Below are 17,596 nucleotides of genomic sequence, written 5' to 3'. Positions count from 1 at the left end.
GTAATTTAAAAATTGTATTCGTGGATACTTGGAACTTAGAGTATATTATTATATTTTATTATTTAAATATTATTATTTGACTTTTCAAATGTATTTTAACCTACTGTATAACTAATACCTAAACCTTATAGTAAAATAAATGACTTCAATCATCAAATATAATGAGTAATATTACAGACTGACAAGCTCATATTCGCTCAGAATCGTTTTATGTATTCACTGATTTCATATCATTGAATTAAAATTTAACACCATCCATTACATTGACTTACTTGGTTACCTGCAAACTACCGTACATCCACTTACCCGCTTTATTAGTTTTGATGCCATGAAATACATTTTTTGTCATGTCCACACCGAAAGTTTTGTTTTCGATGACGGTTGAAGCGTTGGAAAGCGATCTTTTTCAGTCCAGCGGGCGGTAAAGTGAGAATCCATATAGTGCCGGGTGGTAAAATAAAAACCGCAAAAAGTTCTGTGCGTATCCCCTGCACAACCAGACACTGAAATCTGTACCACGGTCCTTACAAAACATACACTTTCGGTTACATCTTACATTCACATTATAACCGCCTTGCATGACGCGTAAACATTTTTCTTTCATCAAATGGTTTTCGTGGAGTAGTCTGGTTGTTGCACAGATCCTTACATTACAGCGGCTAGTTTGCCGTAATCGATGAACTTAAAAAAAAAATAAATAAAGATTTAAAAAAATGTGTGGCTCATGCTGGTAGGTAATTGAGTCTTGGGTGAAATGCGGCCCTCACATGTGGTTAGATTAAACTGAAATAGCTCACTTTCCCGTCCTTGCCTCACAATATACTATTACCGTGCGTTTCGGTCCATTTTATAAAAATGGATTGCAACGTTCTAGAAAAATCCGAGCAGAGTTCATCCTCCTCTATGACATTTGATACAGAACCATTAAATAAAATTAATTTCCATTGCAGCCATATAAATATATACTTAAAATATTATGCTTATTAATATAGGCTGACAGACCGTCTTCGATCCGAATCGTTTTTCGTATATTTACGATCATTTATCGTTTAATTAAAATTGAACACTTACATTACTATTACTGTGACTTACTCGCTTACTCAATGATAAAGTACATTCAACACTAATTGTAGTGTAGTGTAGTTACTTAACGTTTATTTTTTTGAATGGATAATAAGTCACTGTGAGCAGAAACAATCATGTCGACGTGACAATAAATATTAATATATATATATATATATATAATAATATAATATAATATATTATATATATATAATTTAATATTGTACTTATTAAACAAATAATTTGTAAAATGTAACCATTGACAACCAATTTTAAACAAAAACAATTTTGCCATTAAAAATCGCAAATCCCCTGTGTGAATTTTAATAATTTTGTAAAATTCTAAGTACACACCAACCGTGTAATACGAAGGTACCATGAAAATGTCAAGTCTCCGGCTATCATAGTTTAGGCTCTACGTTGATTAGTCAGTCAATCAAAAAATAAAAATCATTTACAATTTTTCCATAATTTTTCGATTTTCTGAGAAACTTTTGGGGATCTTTTTTCCCATTAAACCTTATACGAACAATTATGAGCATTAAAAAAAAAAATGAGGTCCAACCGTTCTCAAGTGATGCGATGACCAACGATTGGTGAAAACTGTACAAAAATCCGTTAAGTAGGTACTTTTCTTGATATGTACTTATGATAATACTTATCGTGTTAAACACAAAAAAGAAGCTTCTAGTTTGCAATTTAATATTTTAGCATATAGATTTATAGATAAGTAATAAAGTATAGATTATACACCGAACGAGATTTTAAAATATGTTAATTCGTTTATCAAAACGAGGTAAATTAATACCTTATTGTATGGCTTATACCAGTGGTTCCCAAAATCCCAACCATAGGCCTGAGCCAACTTGTGTGCCGCGAGAAAAGTAGTACTGAACCTCGGACGCTGATAGAGAATCTAAGTCAAGGATCAACATATTTTGATTGGCAGAAACATCGAGATTGATATTTGATTTTATACACGTCTTTATAAGTTATTTTTTGTATCGTCTAATTTGTGCGTGTGCTTATATTTTATACCTGTATATTATAATTATTCGGTAAGTAAGCCGCAAGGTTTATTTCATATAATTAGTGGTCCGCACAACTAAAAATGTTGAGAACTGCTGGCTCATACAAATACTTGTCTCAGTTCTAAAATCAGGCTACATACCCTACGCCTTACTTAACAATAAATAAGTCTTGGTAAGTACTCGTTTTTTTCACCGTGGACCCAGCTGTGTTCTGTGATGTCAGCCTCACAGACCGAGAGATCTATAATATTATGAATTTATGATTATTGTTCTGTCATTTTCATAAGTGATTACTGCAGTTTAGTGTCTACTGATTATCCGACTGGTACTCTGATACATAATTATTATACGGAAGATCGGGAATTCGGGAACCATTAAATTAGTGCCGATAATGTAGCATACAGCTCAACGTTTTTAATGTTATTAAGTACGTACAGTTAACTATCTAAATATTGACCTGCAATCAAACCCCAGATAAGGACGTTAATACAATCTATGTTTCTTCAGTCGGTTTTTTTCTCGATATTTAAATGATATCGTATTATAATTTCGACCAAACTGTAACGACCGGCCCGAGTTTGACGTGCATGTCTCATAATATAAGAATTATTTAGTGGTATCTAGGTATACAGTATAAAACCACGCGTATACCTACGCACGCCTCACGTGTGTATAGACGGCGGCATAATATCGAGATTTATAACCAGTTTGCAGCAGCTAGCCGGGTTCACTGGACACGGTATTAGGTAGGTAGGTACTAGGTAGGTACGAACTAACCACGCGCGTGATACCGGGTAACAACATCGCGTGCAACATTTTTAAGGTAATATTATACAGCCGCCCAGCTACACGCAGTCGCATCATCATCAGCCCGACGACCGGACGCAGTGGTTTTCATCATCTGACGACGGAGAGCGGTATTGTTTTTTAATGATAATAATTTATCGTATCGTGCGTGTGAATTTTCACTGAAACTGCCTATCGTCTGGGATCACGATCTTCATTTGTTGCGTCCTCTCGCTTCGGGTCCTACTACTGCTGTGGCTGTAAGTACCTATGTCGTCTTTATATTTTTAGATTATTTAATTTTTGCGTAATTGTATTTATTATGGAACCTATTTATATGGTATTTATTTAACATTTATCACACTGTACACAGTACACGATTACTAATTTGGTAATGTGCCAACGACGTTATGAACCACTGTTATTGACAACACAATTTACACATTTCTTTCGAAAAGTGAGCTACCGATTATTATAAACCTACAATAGCATTACAATATAAAGTAGGCGTGTGTGTGTGTGTGTGTGTGTGTGTGTATGCGTGTGAAATTTAGGATATCTGTATCAAAACAACGATTCTTCAACTGCAGAAACGTTTCACGCGTTGTTTACGTTATATTCGCAAACTAACCTACAATAATATTTTACCTTTCACATGATACATACGTATGACATAAATACTAAGGACTATTATCTGTGTGGTCTGTCCAAGATGAAGATATTTTTTCTGTTGGGCGTGACCAAAGCGGTATACCCCTCCTCACAACTTGCGCAAAAATACTCCGATCATCAAAAAGTCTAAATCACGTCCCACTCCCGTCACTCTCGGACCTCGGTCAGGTAATGATCAATATTCAACGGAGTAGATAATCCTGAAATCCTTTCTTATTATGTAACGTTCGTCAATATTCGATACTGTTTGATTTCAGTTTACGACCGCGAAAATGTATGGGCACCATAGTTTCAAGTTTCGATAGATTGACATGCCTATAATATTATAATATAGACTATAGTTATGTTTCACCTTACGCCTACCTATGTAATTCCAGCTAGTATTACTGGTATATAATCAAAATTAAATATTCAAATATGTGGTTGACCCGATCAATTAGGTATCAATAATGATAATAATATAAACTCGTATCATGTTTGGCTTAATGAATCAGTACTCATATTTTTGTGTACATGTAATATAACACAATTTTCTTTTTAGTGTATTTCTACCTTCATTCTTAATTTCATACAATAAATACGCTTTACCAATGTGGTAATGTTTAAATGTTTATATTCTTCACTGACAATATTGTTAGTCTATAATTCTTATAAATCGCTACTTGCAACGTTCTCGGTTATGGGTAATGGGCGGTTTTTTCTCTCAGGACTAGTGAAACTGCAGCGCAAAGCAAACTGTAATGAGAAAAAAACTATCTCCCCCCTCTCCATCTTTGGATGGGCCAACAACCACATTTAACGCTATGTAGTATCAGTACTCCATTAATTTCAATAGAATTTTTATAGAACTACAGATAACCAATTACAAGATACGACTGTATGACTAAGAAAAAAAATTGATCCCCAGATTTAGCTTATTATTACATACTGCTCATTAAATATGTTGTTTTTCCACTAGACTTTCAAAACTTAGTAGTGGGTATTCCTATAACTAACAATATAAAATGTATTAATACAATTAATATAAAGTAAATGCAACTATTTTTGTTAGGGAGGGTCGCTTGACTGTTCAAATACGTGTAAAAATACAAACTATAGTTACTACAAATAACCAATATATTATCTATTAAATAGATAAATATTATTTTGTTAATGCTCATCCACTCACATAACCACGAAGCACTAATGATAGTAATAATTATATTTTTTGAACTATAAAAGTCAATAACAGTAGTAGCAATAGACTAATAAGGTTTGGGTAATCTAAACAATCTAAACGTAAGAATACAGCAATATTAACAGTGAAAAATAACATCCATAAAAATTAAAATCATTGCCATTAATTGATAAAAAAGGCCAAAAGGATATTTCGGGGTGTTCAAATTAACTTGTTGCATCATTAATAATTATTTAATATATTTTACATAATAAAATTCGCTCATTATATAGGTAAAATGATGGTAATTATGGTTTCTTATACATGCTTAAAAATAATACTTTAATAGTTCAGGCATTAAGGCTAGAAAATTGTATTTTCCATGGCATATCTTATATATTAATTAATTAGTTGTTCTACCAGCTATTACGTTTTAGGAATACGAATACCTACTTATTATTTTTTATCAATGACCATTGACCACTATTCAACATTATAACAATTAAAACGATTCAGAATAAGTATAAATATAGTTAGAAATTAAGCATAATACGGTGTATACCTATATTTAAGTAGTATACGCAATAGTATATTATAGTATAGTACGCTACTTAGTAATAAACAGTAAAACAAAAATTGCCTTTTCTGAGGTATTCTTTACGTACCTATTGCCTCTTTTTCAGATATTACCAACAAAATATTTATTTTATTTCCTGTTTTTTGATAAGAAAAATATATAAAATGTTGTGAACAATTTAATAGTTTAAATATTAGGACTTGTTTCAGAAAATTTGATTTCAGCATACTATTCTTTGGGGATGTAGTTAAAATTAGGTAATGAAATTATTATTTTGTACATACAAATGTACCACATTGTATTAAATTACAAAATTCCGATTTATGGGTGTATTATAATTTATAATACTTCGAATGTAAATATCGATAAATCCAATAAAAAATGTCAATTCGTCACTATATAAATATTAGATCAAATAGCTTTTTACTACCTACTTAGATTTTTTTGCAACTTCATACAGAGGAATTTACTATTGTCCTTAATAGATATTTATTAATTTATTGCATCAACCATTCCGTTTGTTTTGTCACCAAGGCTTGAGAGACTTAATTGCACTATTATTTCACATAACTCATACATCATAATATCATATTATAGTATAGTGTAATTGCTAACCAATCTGGAAAACTCACATTAATAATAAGATCTAAACCGGATAAAAATCCTATACCCTATTTAGTAAACCATACACCGTATCTGTTAAATATTTTTCACCTTGATAATATGACTAGTGAGTACACTAAACTATCATTTACTCATAGTGTAAATATGAAATGCAGCGTCATAAACAAAAGTTTACAAACAACATACCTATTTTTCAAAAGAAATTCCTAAGAATATGTTTAAAACCCTCTTGACGTATGCATAATAAACAATTACACAACAACATAAATGTATGAATACCATAGATACATTTTAACCTAGGATCTGGATTAATAACTAGTAAAAAATGTAAAAAAAAATCGAAACCTAATAAAAGGACGTCACTCCATTACAAATGAAACAAAATCCAATCTCGTGGTGGACTCAAATCACGTTTACCTCGAAACATTCTATCAAATTCTGAAAGTGACCAGGATTGATTATCGCCGCAATATACTATAATTAAATTTTTTTTAATAATTATACAATAGCCTATATAGGTACTAGGCTAGTAGCTTACAATAAAGTTTGAAATAAAATTAAAAACATTAAACTATAATATTATATTGAAAACCAGGGTCTCATGTACCGGGTGATCCATGTGATGTAACACACTCGTTATTTTAAAAACAATCAACGCTTTTGAAAATATTTTTTCAAAAATAATGTTAAATCGTTAAAAAACCAAATTTTTCTAAACAAATTATAATTCATTATTCAATTTATCAATTTTTCATGTAACTTGACGTATAAAAATTAAATTTTGGACCATAGCTTATTTGTTACAAAACTTAAAACTTATGTGTATTTAAATTTGAAATTTAGATGAGCTGAGTGGAGTGATATACAGACACCCTTCCAAATGTTGGCCCTGTTACTCCGCTTATCAACACTTTAATTGCTGTCTTATAACTAATAATTAATGAACTACTTGTTCGAAGTTTGATTTTTATATTCACGATTCCCGGGGATTGATCTATATATTTTTGAATAAACAGGGAAAGATTAAAAAAAATGCTGAATTAATTTTCAAGTGATATAAACACGTATATTCTACCGGATTTATTTTTTTAATGAAAAATAAATGTCAGCTCTACAAAAATATTGGTTTTTGACCAATTTTATTTTAGTTTTTAGATTTTAAGTTAAAACTAAATTTGAATTTAATGGCACTCATTTTCCTTCACAATTTAAGGCTAAAATTAATTGCACAATATAGACCATAATTTTTATTGCTAAATGGTTTTTTTTTTTTTTTATTGTGTGGATTATAAATTATAATACATATTTTCAGTTAAGTTGACATTTTTTTCTGGTAAAGCATCAAAGCACAACACTACATTGAGAATATTTTTCAACCATTCCATATCACAGTTGATAAATTTAATTTTTATTGTATTTATATCTGTGCATGACAAATTTGGAAGAGATTTTTTTTAATGAAGTCATTTATATTTACTATTTATATTGTGACCACCCTGCTCTTGAATCCACCACTGATTACAGATAGCAAATATCGGATTTTTTCAATTAGTTAAAGCCTAAGTTATTTACTAGGACAAACAAGGTGGAGTACTTTGAATAATTTGTTCTGTGAGCCTTACATATTATCGAAAATGAAATTGCAAGTGTGTTGAAACACGGCCTGTTCTAAATAGTTTTAAAATTGGGTATCCTCGACAATTATAAAATTGTGTAGGTATTCAAATTTTTAAAATCATTATTATTAATTTATTAAAAAATAATAAATTTAAATACTTAACTCTAAATATTATAACTTATAAAGTATTATATTATATTATTACGGAATAACTAAACTATTTTTGTTACACAAATCTTAATCAAAATTTATAGAACCAATAAATACAGAAGTCAGATTTTTTTTATCTCAATTGATTTTTCTTTTTTAATAAGTACTTAAAAGAAATATGTCTTTTGGCTTTAATTATTTAATCATTAAATTCATAAGTTAATGTGTGATGATTAGTTCAAATCAAATTATTTTAATGATACATTAATTAGTAATGTCTTATCAAGTATTAATAATATATATTAAAAACGATCTACAAAGATTTACGACTCTATGTACCTAGTATGGAAAAATGCTTTATGAATAATTAAAAAATCAATGGTAACTGCAGCTCGTAGATGTTATGTTAACCCAAAAAATAATAAAGAATTTTACATTAAGTTCTACTGCTTCTTTCGTTTTATTATTTTTACCAAATAAGTATTTGATACCAAAGATTTCTAAATCACCTATACTGAATGATTAATGTATTTTTTTTTTTAATTTTATAACAAACTTACATTGGCGGTCTGAATGTCTGATAAAATACTGGCATCAATTATAAGTTGTACAACTGAATAGGTAGGCATAAGTTCTTTCAGAACTCGCACACAGTCATGATAATTTTTTATTATAGCCATATCGATAAATCAAACACCACCTTATTATCAGGTACACTATTTGAGCCACCTATTAGCACACATTATAAATTATGATATAAAAATAAATATTGACTTATCATTTTTCAAATGATTTAAATACGCTTTGATTTATAAATAGCAACACATTCTGAAAAATAAGCTATTATGGATTCAAAAATATTATATGTATTTTATTTTCTTATAAGGCATGGAACGATTCCAACACCACCACCAAAAACCACAATAATATCAAAAGCGTCACACAGCGATGAACGGAGACGCGAATAACGACGTACCGGCGACGAAGACAGATCGTCTCGCGATGGAACCGCCGAAGAGTGGCGGCGACAAGGAACCGCTGCGCCAAATGCTGTTACGGAACATAACCGTCGAACCGATGTTGTTCCCGTACCTGATAGCGTCTATACTGGTCATACTGGCCAACCAGAACCTCAACATCCAGAAGGCGTGCCGGGTGGACCTGAAACTGAGTACGGAAGTGTGCGACGACCTGGAGAACAAGGACAAGAACTCCAGCATGCTCACCGACAGCGAGATCACCGTGCAGAAGCTGGTCGCGGATATGCTCATCTGGCAGACGATATTGCAGAGCAGCGTGCCCGCCGTCTTCGTGCTGTTCCTGGGCTCGTGGAGCGACCGGAACCGTTTACGGCGGCCGTGCATGCTGCTGCCCGTCTACGGAGAGGTGGTCAGGAACTTGGGCCTGCTGGTGTGCGTCTACTTCTTCGACGAACTGCCCATGAACTTGACGGGCCTGTGGCAGTCGCTGCCGATCGCGGTCACCGGTTACTGGACGGTCATGTACATGGCCGTGTTCTCGTACGTGGGCGACCACAGCACGGTAAGCGGCTACGGCTTTTTGGATTACATTTTCTAGAAAAGCACAATTATATCTAATAATAAATTACATAATATATTATTGCATATTTATCCCGGGTGATCTCATATTTGTTTTGTATGTTAAACAAGTAGGTATCAACAAAATACGATTTATGATTTTGTTGACATTTTAAAGCATATTTTGGGTTTTTAGTACATATTTATGATTAGGACATATTTTGATGGTTTGTTTGTTATAAACCGCGTTTCTACCAAAAACCACAGCCAAAGTTGAAAACCGAAACATTTTTACTTCTCCCAAGGTACACCCTTAAGACACAACACTAAAATAAGTAAAAAAAACACACACCATTGTAAGACCAATATATTCGTCGCGCTGATAAAAATTGAAGCGATTAGTATAAAAAAGAGGCAACTCCATTTTTCAAAAAATTTCAAGAGACTAAAAAAATCTCGACGTTATCTGGTTTTTTTGAACTGAAAAAAACCAAACAGCTCCAGTTACATTATATTTCCTAAACAGGTGGTCGGAGTTGTCTTGTTTTACACGAACGCCTTCAATTGCAGTTACATCTTTACTACATCTATACTTTTGAATGTATTATTGTCTTAGATGTGCCAAAAATCAGTTTATTTAATGAAAATAGAAAATAATAAACATAAGAACTGGAATTCCAATAAAAAAAGCCACATTCGATCAGAAGTTGGGTGTTGGGCAGTTTTGATACTTATTGATTATTATTGGTTTGTAAAGAATTTGACATTAATTTATTGATACATAATATGTCATTTAATTTATATTGTATACCTTATGGCTTATGTACTCGTGTGTACGTCACTAAATTTTTGTTATTCATACAAGCATTTGTTAGGTATCCATAATCAATAATCTGATTTTTTTTAAATTTAAATAATGATTACTAAGCAAATATATTTCTGTTGAGTAATTAAAGAATACTTACTTCAGAGTTTAGAGAGTCATATATTATTATACCAATGACCATTTTTTTTTTAAGTACTAAGATGTAGTTGCATAAATAATTATCTATTATTGCTAACAGTTATTTGAAATATAGTAGGTATCTACTCTAATGTCTTTACACAAGTTATTCATCGAATTTCCTAGTTTTCTTAATAAATTTATAATATTGCACAACTTTCACAATATTGCTAACTATTGGTGTTGTGAGTATCATGATCATCATATAATTTTTTAAGTTGGCCACTCATTTTCTTGTAGAGATTACATAAGAATTATCTTGTGTAATAAATAATTGGAAATAAATTATTTTGTTCAATGCTACATTATTATTTTATAATATTAAATTTGACTATCCAAGAAATGCACTTAAGTCCCGAGTAGGATATGATAACAGTTAAATAATATAACTATGTTTGTTTTGATTACCTGAAGGAAGTAAAATATGTGTCTTAGTCACTTGTGAGTTGTGAAAGTGTACTAACTAAAATGTTTACTAATTCGTTCATTAATGTCACTTTTCGTTAGATAAAGACAAAAAATTTATTTGGTAAAAATAATATTCTAAGATAGACTATCAACTTATTTCAAAAAACATCGTGTACTTACCTAACTTTAACTTAGTAATTGTAATAATATATATAATTAGTAAAACACTGTTTAGTGTTTATTTAACATTATAACCATCGATTTCACACAATTATTTTTCCATGGTGGTGTAACCTATCATTATCTCCTTGAAGAAATGCATAAATTATTTTGCTTACGACATTCCTTTATTAACTACACGAAGGTCATATTTATAGAAACGAAAATTTAGTTTACTAATTTTACATTCCTTCAAAATTTTTCAACTGATATTGCAACATTTTAAAATTTTAATTAAAAAAGAATTGGTCGATAATTTTTTACTTTATTATTTTCCTTATTTTTAAAAATAATTTTGATATCACTTTGTTTTAAACTAACTTCTACTAGTTCGGCTATTGTACTTGATAATTCTTCATATGTTCAAATTTATTTTCGCATTCGATATTCACCCATTATCTTCTGATGTATTCGTCACATTAGTCCTTGCTACAAATGTTGTGATCGACCCACGGAAAGAATAAAATAATATGAACGAATTGAATAAAAAAATTATATTCTTTACAGTTATCAGTTATGTCAACTCAATGCGTTCAAAGAGCTGTTATTATTTAAAAAAAATAAATAATGAAGACTGAATATATAGATGTTTCTATTGTTCTTAAAAACTACTATACTTAAAAAAACGGACAACCAAACTCTTAGAAATAATTTTTTTCTTAAAAAATTGGATTTAAAATTTTAAAAAAAAACAACATACTTCCCATTGAACCCTTACACTCTTTTTGAAAAAATGTTTTTTTTTAAGTATTTAGTTATGTAGTTAAAATCAATATACATTAATAATGTACCTCTTTTTTTAGGAACAAAATAAAACCTTAAGAGTTGGTCTTGTAAACGCAACAATGGCCTTATGTCTTCCTATAGGCACTGGTTTGTCAGGTATATTATATCGTGAACTTGGATTCACAGGAGTATACATCATAGCTTTGATACTCTGTTGCATCAGCATTTGGATGGCTCACATTTTTGTTCACGATACAAAACAAATAAAATTCAATTCGGGTAAGAAAAACGAAAGGTCTTATTGGAATCGTATCAAGTTCTTTTTCAGTTTGAATCACATAATTGATGCGTTCAAAGTGACATTCAAAAAGGAAAAAAACAATAGAAGAATGAAAGTTATCGCTCTGACGTTGCTCATAACTGGAATCATGGGTCCATTGCAAGGTACATTAATTTATTAATATATTTTTTAGGTATAATGATTTTTTAAATAATATTTTGTTGTAAGTATAGACAGTATCGTAAAAGTTATTTTTTATTTTTATTGAGTTGATAAGGCTTCAACATCTGAGGCCATTAGCCTAAGTTATATTTAGTAGGTTTATTATTATGCGGGAGAATACGATTGGATTAGAACACTTGTAAATATTGGCTAGAATTTGTCAGTGAAAAGCTGGGTGGTCACCCATCCGGGAACTATAGTGACACCAGTTGATGCTTGACTTCAGAACACTTTAGTGACTGAAGCCATCCACCACGTCACATCAGGTCATAATAATTGTAATAATAGTTAGTAGTGCTCATCTGTTTAACATTCAATAACTCCAGGTAAATCAAATTCAACTTTGTATAAGTAATATAATAATATTCGAGTAACAATATAGGTAATAGTAAAAAAAAATATTTAATAACATAGATTATAGATAAACCCACACAATAAACCTGAATAAATAACATGAAAATAATTCATTCAAATATTTTTTTAATAAATTCAAAGAACTGCGTCTGATGATTGAACCTATTCAAATAAAACATATTATCTTATAACAATTATAAAATAACAAGTGTTAATAATTTAATATAAATATAATCAGTTCTTCTGTACGTCGAATAGCCACGCCGAATAATAGTTATAACATATTTCCTGGAAATTAAACAATTATATTGATATACTTTTATTTTTATCGGAATTTAATTGATACTATGGTATACTCAACTCTTCTTGTTTTTGAGTAACATTGAAAATAATTATATACATAAACAAATAGTATTTCTTTTTTACTATTAATGAATAAATCGATTTGATCTCTTCAACAGAATCTACACATAAACTCGTCATCCTGATAAAACAAACATTTTATATGTCTGCCTATACATATATTATAAATAAATAATAATAGATAATAATAATTAATATTATTGCTCATAATACATCGTTGATCGTCTAAGTTTACTAAAAAAATCGACGAGATTCTTTTTTAACCGACGTTTTAAATCTCCAGGGGAAAATAATAATTAGGTAATAACAAGTAATTTCATATAAGTTTGTTATTCTCATTCATATTACCTAAGTACATTAGATAGGTGTACATTCCGCTATTTTTAGTTGCCTAATAGGTAAACAAATTAAATTCTGAAATAAAGGTATAGGTATATTATTATTAACACGCATCAATCAGTGAAATTATACAAGCCGTATTTTGATTATTTACAAATAAAAGAATACCTATCTACCTATCTAACATATTTTTTATTCTTATTGCTGACCAGAACCTGAATACTCTGCAATTTAAATTATTATTAGACACATTTATATCATTAAATTTAAAGTTTTTATTTATTTTTCTTAAGAATTTAGTTTATGTATTTTAAAAATAATAAACTGATAATAATACATATTATAGGTAGTGACGAAAAGTTTCAAGTCTATACGAATAATAATATATTTTGAAGTACAACAAAATAAATAAAATCATAATTTTGTGTTTAAATATTATCCAATTTTGCTAAAATTCGAACTTGAAATGTGTACAAAAACTATTGTGTTTATGTATTATTGAGATTTTATGTTAGTTTGCGAACAACTTATAGGGGATTTGAAGGTCAAAATATATTTAGATTAAGTAGGTACCTATTTCCCTCCGAAATGCAGTCATATTGCGCAACGTAACTGTAACGGTGAGAACCAGCCACCTAGTAACCAAGCATCATGTAGCATGCCGCCGGGCATGTGAAACCGAAACATGTAGGTATTACTATGAAAAAACAGCTTCAAAGACCCGAGTTATCTTAAATCCCCGCCCTTAATTTTTGTACTGCAAGACTATAGACTATATTGTATTAATCGCATAAATCTGTTTTATATTTTTTTTTTTCATTAATGTGTTATAAACGACGTAGCTCAAAGTGTCTTAAATTTCAAACATCAGTTATATTTGAACAAGACTAACACCTTCAAGATATTAAAAATTAAATAACTAAATACATTTAGTCCCTAATTGAAATCATTATGATTTTCCATAAACTATGAATTATGTCATCAAAACGAGTTTAAGTATTTTAAAATTTAAAATAATTTGAAACATTAAAATGTATTAATATTTAATATTAATACTTTATTTTAATTATTTATTAGTTTTATATATTATATTTATAATTACCACTATTAACAAATTTCCTGTTTGTAGCTATATAAAACGTTTTACATATTATTTATTAATTCAATTCCATATATTAATTTGAATAGCTATGTTACAATGTTACACATTATTAATATAAGTATTATACAATATTATTTAGTAATGTGTATCATTATTCATTATTACGTTTCAAATTATTCATGTAATATAATATTTAATTATAAAATAATTTAAATAAATTAAGTAATTTTGCCACGTCATATGAATTTTAAAATTAAGATTAAATTTATTTGAATAAAAATAATTGCTTATATTTGTGTAACATTATGCAAAAATATGCACTCACAATGCATCTAAATATCATTTCGAAATTTCAAATCTTAAGAATTTGTGACTTATTTAAATACCTTATTAAACCTATAGGTACTCATATTAATAATTCGTTGGAATTCTATAGGTGACAAAGGCGTTGCGTATTTGTTTACTCGAGTCAAGTTTAATTGGAATGAAGTGCAATTCAGCGTGTACTCAACCACCACGATGTGCATCAATCTTGTGGGTCAGTGACATTAAAAATTTACTTCAGTATAATATTGCATATAGTTCGGTTGGCATTGTATACTTAATTACGAATTTTTTTTTTGAACATTTGTCCTACAGGAACATTTGTTGTTCTCGGGGTCGTGGTCAGGAAGTTTGGCGTAGACGACGCGTTGATTGGTACTGTGGCCACTACTGGAAAATTGATATCGCAATTCATATTCGCATTCGCCAATAGTGTAGTCGTGTTCTATTCAGGTGAGTGACAGTGTCGAAAAAAAATAAATAAATCAGTAACGTCAACGGTTATCGGTGCGAATACGAATGCCGGCATAATATTATAATATTACTACCTACGCATTACAATTAGCAATAATAATATATTTTTAGTATGAAATATCATTAATATTATTGTACCTCCAATATTGTAAATTTGAACTAGTATTATTATTATGATGTAACGAAAAATCTCGATTCCAGGGGCGCTTGTGAACTGCTTACAAGGACCGGCCATTATTTCCATGAAATCGATCGTAAACAAAATAATTCCGGCCCAAGAACTCGGTGAGTATCGATGCCTATACTATTCCCATACATATTGTTATCATATATTACAGATTTACAATTTCTCTGTGGTTTTTCTTTTGTAGGCCAAGTGAGCGCAGTCACAGGCATTGGGGAAAATGTTATACCCATTTTGTGTGGTCCATTGTATAGCTACGTGTACGAATCCACAGTGGACTTCTTCCCTAGCGCTTATTTCTTAGTCACTGCGGCCATAACGGTCCCGACCATTTTTCTCTATCTGTAAGTATAAAATTATATTATATAGCTATTATCTGTTATTTATATATTCGCATAATATTATTATGATGAATTTATTTAGAATTATTCCTACGATCATCTGTAAACAGGCCAGTATCGTAGCTTAAGCTTATTCGAGGGAGGATGAGCTATTTAAATATTATATCGTATACTATTAGTGAATTATATTATTTATTACCCATAAAGGCTATAATCGTGATTACAACATTACCAATAAAAAATTACAAGGGGGGAAGGTGGGTCATCCACCCATCGCCTTTCCCCTCAGCTACGCCACTGAAACAGACCATATCCTAAGTCACTTTAAGCCATCCTCTATACTTACCTACGTATAATTCGGCTGTATAAGACATTTTATTTAATTTTGTCATATTTTATTGATCAGCTTTTTTTTAATTATGAATTATTATTATAAGTATGAGAATTAGAAATACAATTTACCAAATTTATACCCAATACGTTTTCTGTAAATTGTGACATTGTTGAAATTGTGTGTATTATGCCTGTATTATGTATAAATGCATAATATAGCATTATGGTGGTGCAGAGGTAAGACATTAACAACATAATAACTGTATTCTAAAATTCTATTCCATTGGGATTATACATTCATTCATTTTTGGATACATTTTACTTCGATGACTGAAGACTGTAATTAGTTGACAAAATAAAATTGTAGCGGATAATGGTTATCGATGCATCCATCCAATATCCATTATTATATCGTTATTGAAACTAACTGGAGATTAAATAATATCGGTCTTTCGAAAAACGTTATTGTAGGACAACTATGGTTATAAGTTATAAGTTATAATTTTATAAATCTTAATAAATAATAATACATATAACATGTAAGACGTATAATTACTAATTTCGTTGTTTTATTTTAGGTGGCTCTATCTGCAGCACCGAAAGGAAACCAGAGAATCGTACCAAGAATTACCCCAAACGGATATTTTGAAAGACCCAAATGGTACTAAATATGGTGCGATAAAATAAAAACAGTTGATTGTATTGCTTATGGATGGGGTGAAAAGTGTTGAGAGTCATCAGTAATAATAACTAATAATAGTAATTGGTAGGTACTTACCTATCCGAGATAAATACTATTCGTCAACGCGATACGGCTGTTTTGTCATTCCATCCCTATAACTCAACAAAAGTTCCTACCGATCTGTTGACTGTATATAACATCATAATATATAGGTACAAATGTACACTTTATTAATAATATAAGTGCCAAGATCGAGTATTATAACATTATTATATGTAATTCAATCATGTCGATTCGGTTATAATATTCAGTGTCTTTTAACTGTAATATTTTTTGTAAAATTACGGGGGCCTGTTAATCTAATATGATACCATTGGTTAAGTACACATATTATGTGAACTTAATCAATGATATTACCATACATGTTGGGGGTTCGTAATATATCATATTATATACCTATTCATATTTTTTATCAATGCGGGTACCTACCTAAACTAACATGTACCTATGGTTAATGGTTGTAAATAATTATTATAGTGTGTCATTTAATGTAGTAATCATGAAGACTAGAATATTCTAGTCTTCATGGTAGTAATTTAATATAGCTGATTGGTATATTTGTATTTTGGTGTGTTATCATTTAGGTATCGTTGAACAATAGTAGGCAAGTAATACAATTTTACGTAATTACAACGTAAAAATATTTAACTTATATAGAAACGTTTATTTATTTATTTCTATTTTATTATATGTTTTTTGTTCTTTTGTCGATACAATAAAAACATTTTTTTAATTCATAATAATAATAAGCACATTTTGGTTTTTGTAAATAAGATGCCAGCCATACGTTGGTTACCCCTGATTTAAAGTTTTTAAATTTAACGTACTGCTTTCTGCCGGATAAAAAGGTGACTATCTCCAAGAATAAAAGGAATGCGAGAACCTGTTTGATACAACTCTATGGGTGACCGCACACTGGTAAAGCAAAACTGCTATAAAGCGACTAAAGTCGCTTTATTATGACTAAT

At 30.0% G+C, this 17,596-nt stretch overlaps 1 protein-coding gene across 2 annotated transcripts; it reads left to right on the top strand.

Moving 5' to 3' along the window:
• Positions 1-2,642: 2,642 nt before the first annotated feature.
• LOC111034055 (hippocampus abundant transcript 1 protein-like) lies at positions 2,643-17,191 on the top strand. 2 transcript variants are annotated; one of them, XM_022315081.1, is made up of 9 exons: positions 2,643-2,854; positions 2,917-3,139; positions 8,563-9,218; positions 11,648-12,014; positions 14,667-14,768; positions 14,870-15,007; positions 15,230-15,313; positions 15,400-15,556; positions 16,465-17,191. In XM_022315081.1, the coding sequence occupies exons 3-9, from the start codon at positions 8,625-8,627 to the stop codon at positions 16,571-16,573; spliced, it is 1,551 nt and encodes a 516-aa protein (XP_022170773.1). In that variant the 5' UTR covers positions 2,643-2,854; positions 2,917-3,139; positions 8,563-8,624; the 3' UTR covers positions 16,574-17,191. The 2 variants fall into 2 exon arrangements, with proteins under 2 accessions (XP_022170773.1, XP_022170772.1); XM_022315080.1 differs by having other exon boundaries at positions 2,643-3,139.
• The last annotated feature ends 405 nt before the right edge of the window (positions 17,192-17,596 follow it).

Source organism: Myzus persicae, unplaced genomic scaffold (assembly GCF_001856785.1).
Source record: "Myzus persicae strain clone G006 unplaced genomic scaffold, MPER_G0061.0, whole genome shotgun sequence".
Classification (NCBI taxonomy): Eukaryota; Metazoa; Arthropoda; class Insecta; order Hemiptera; family Aphididae; genus Myzus; species Myzus persicae.
This window is presented reverse-complemented; position numbering and strand designations above follow the sequence as displayed.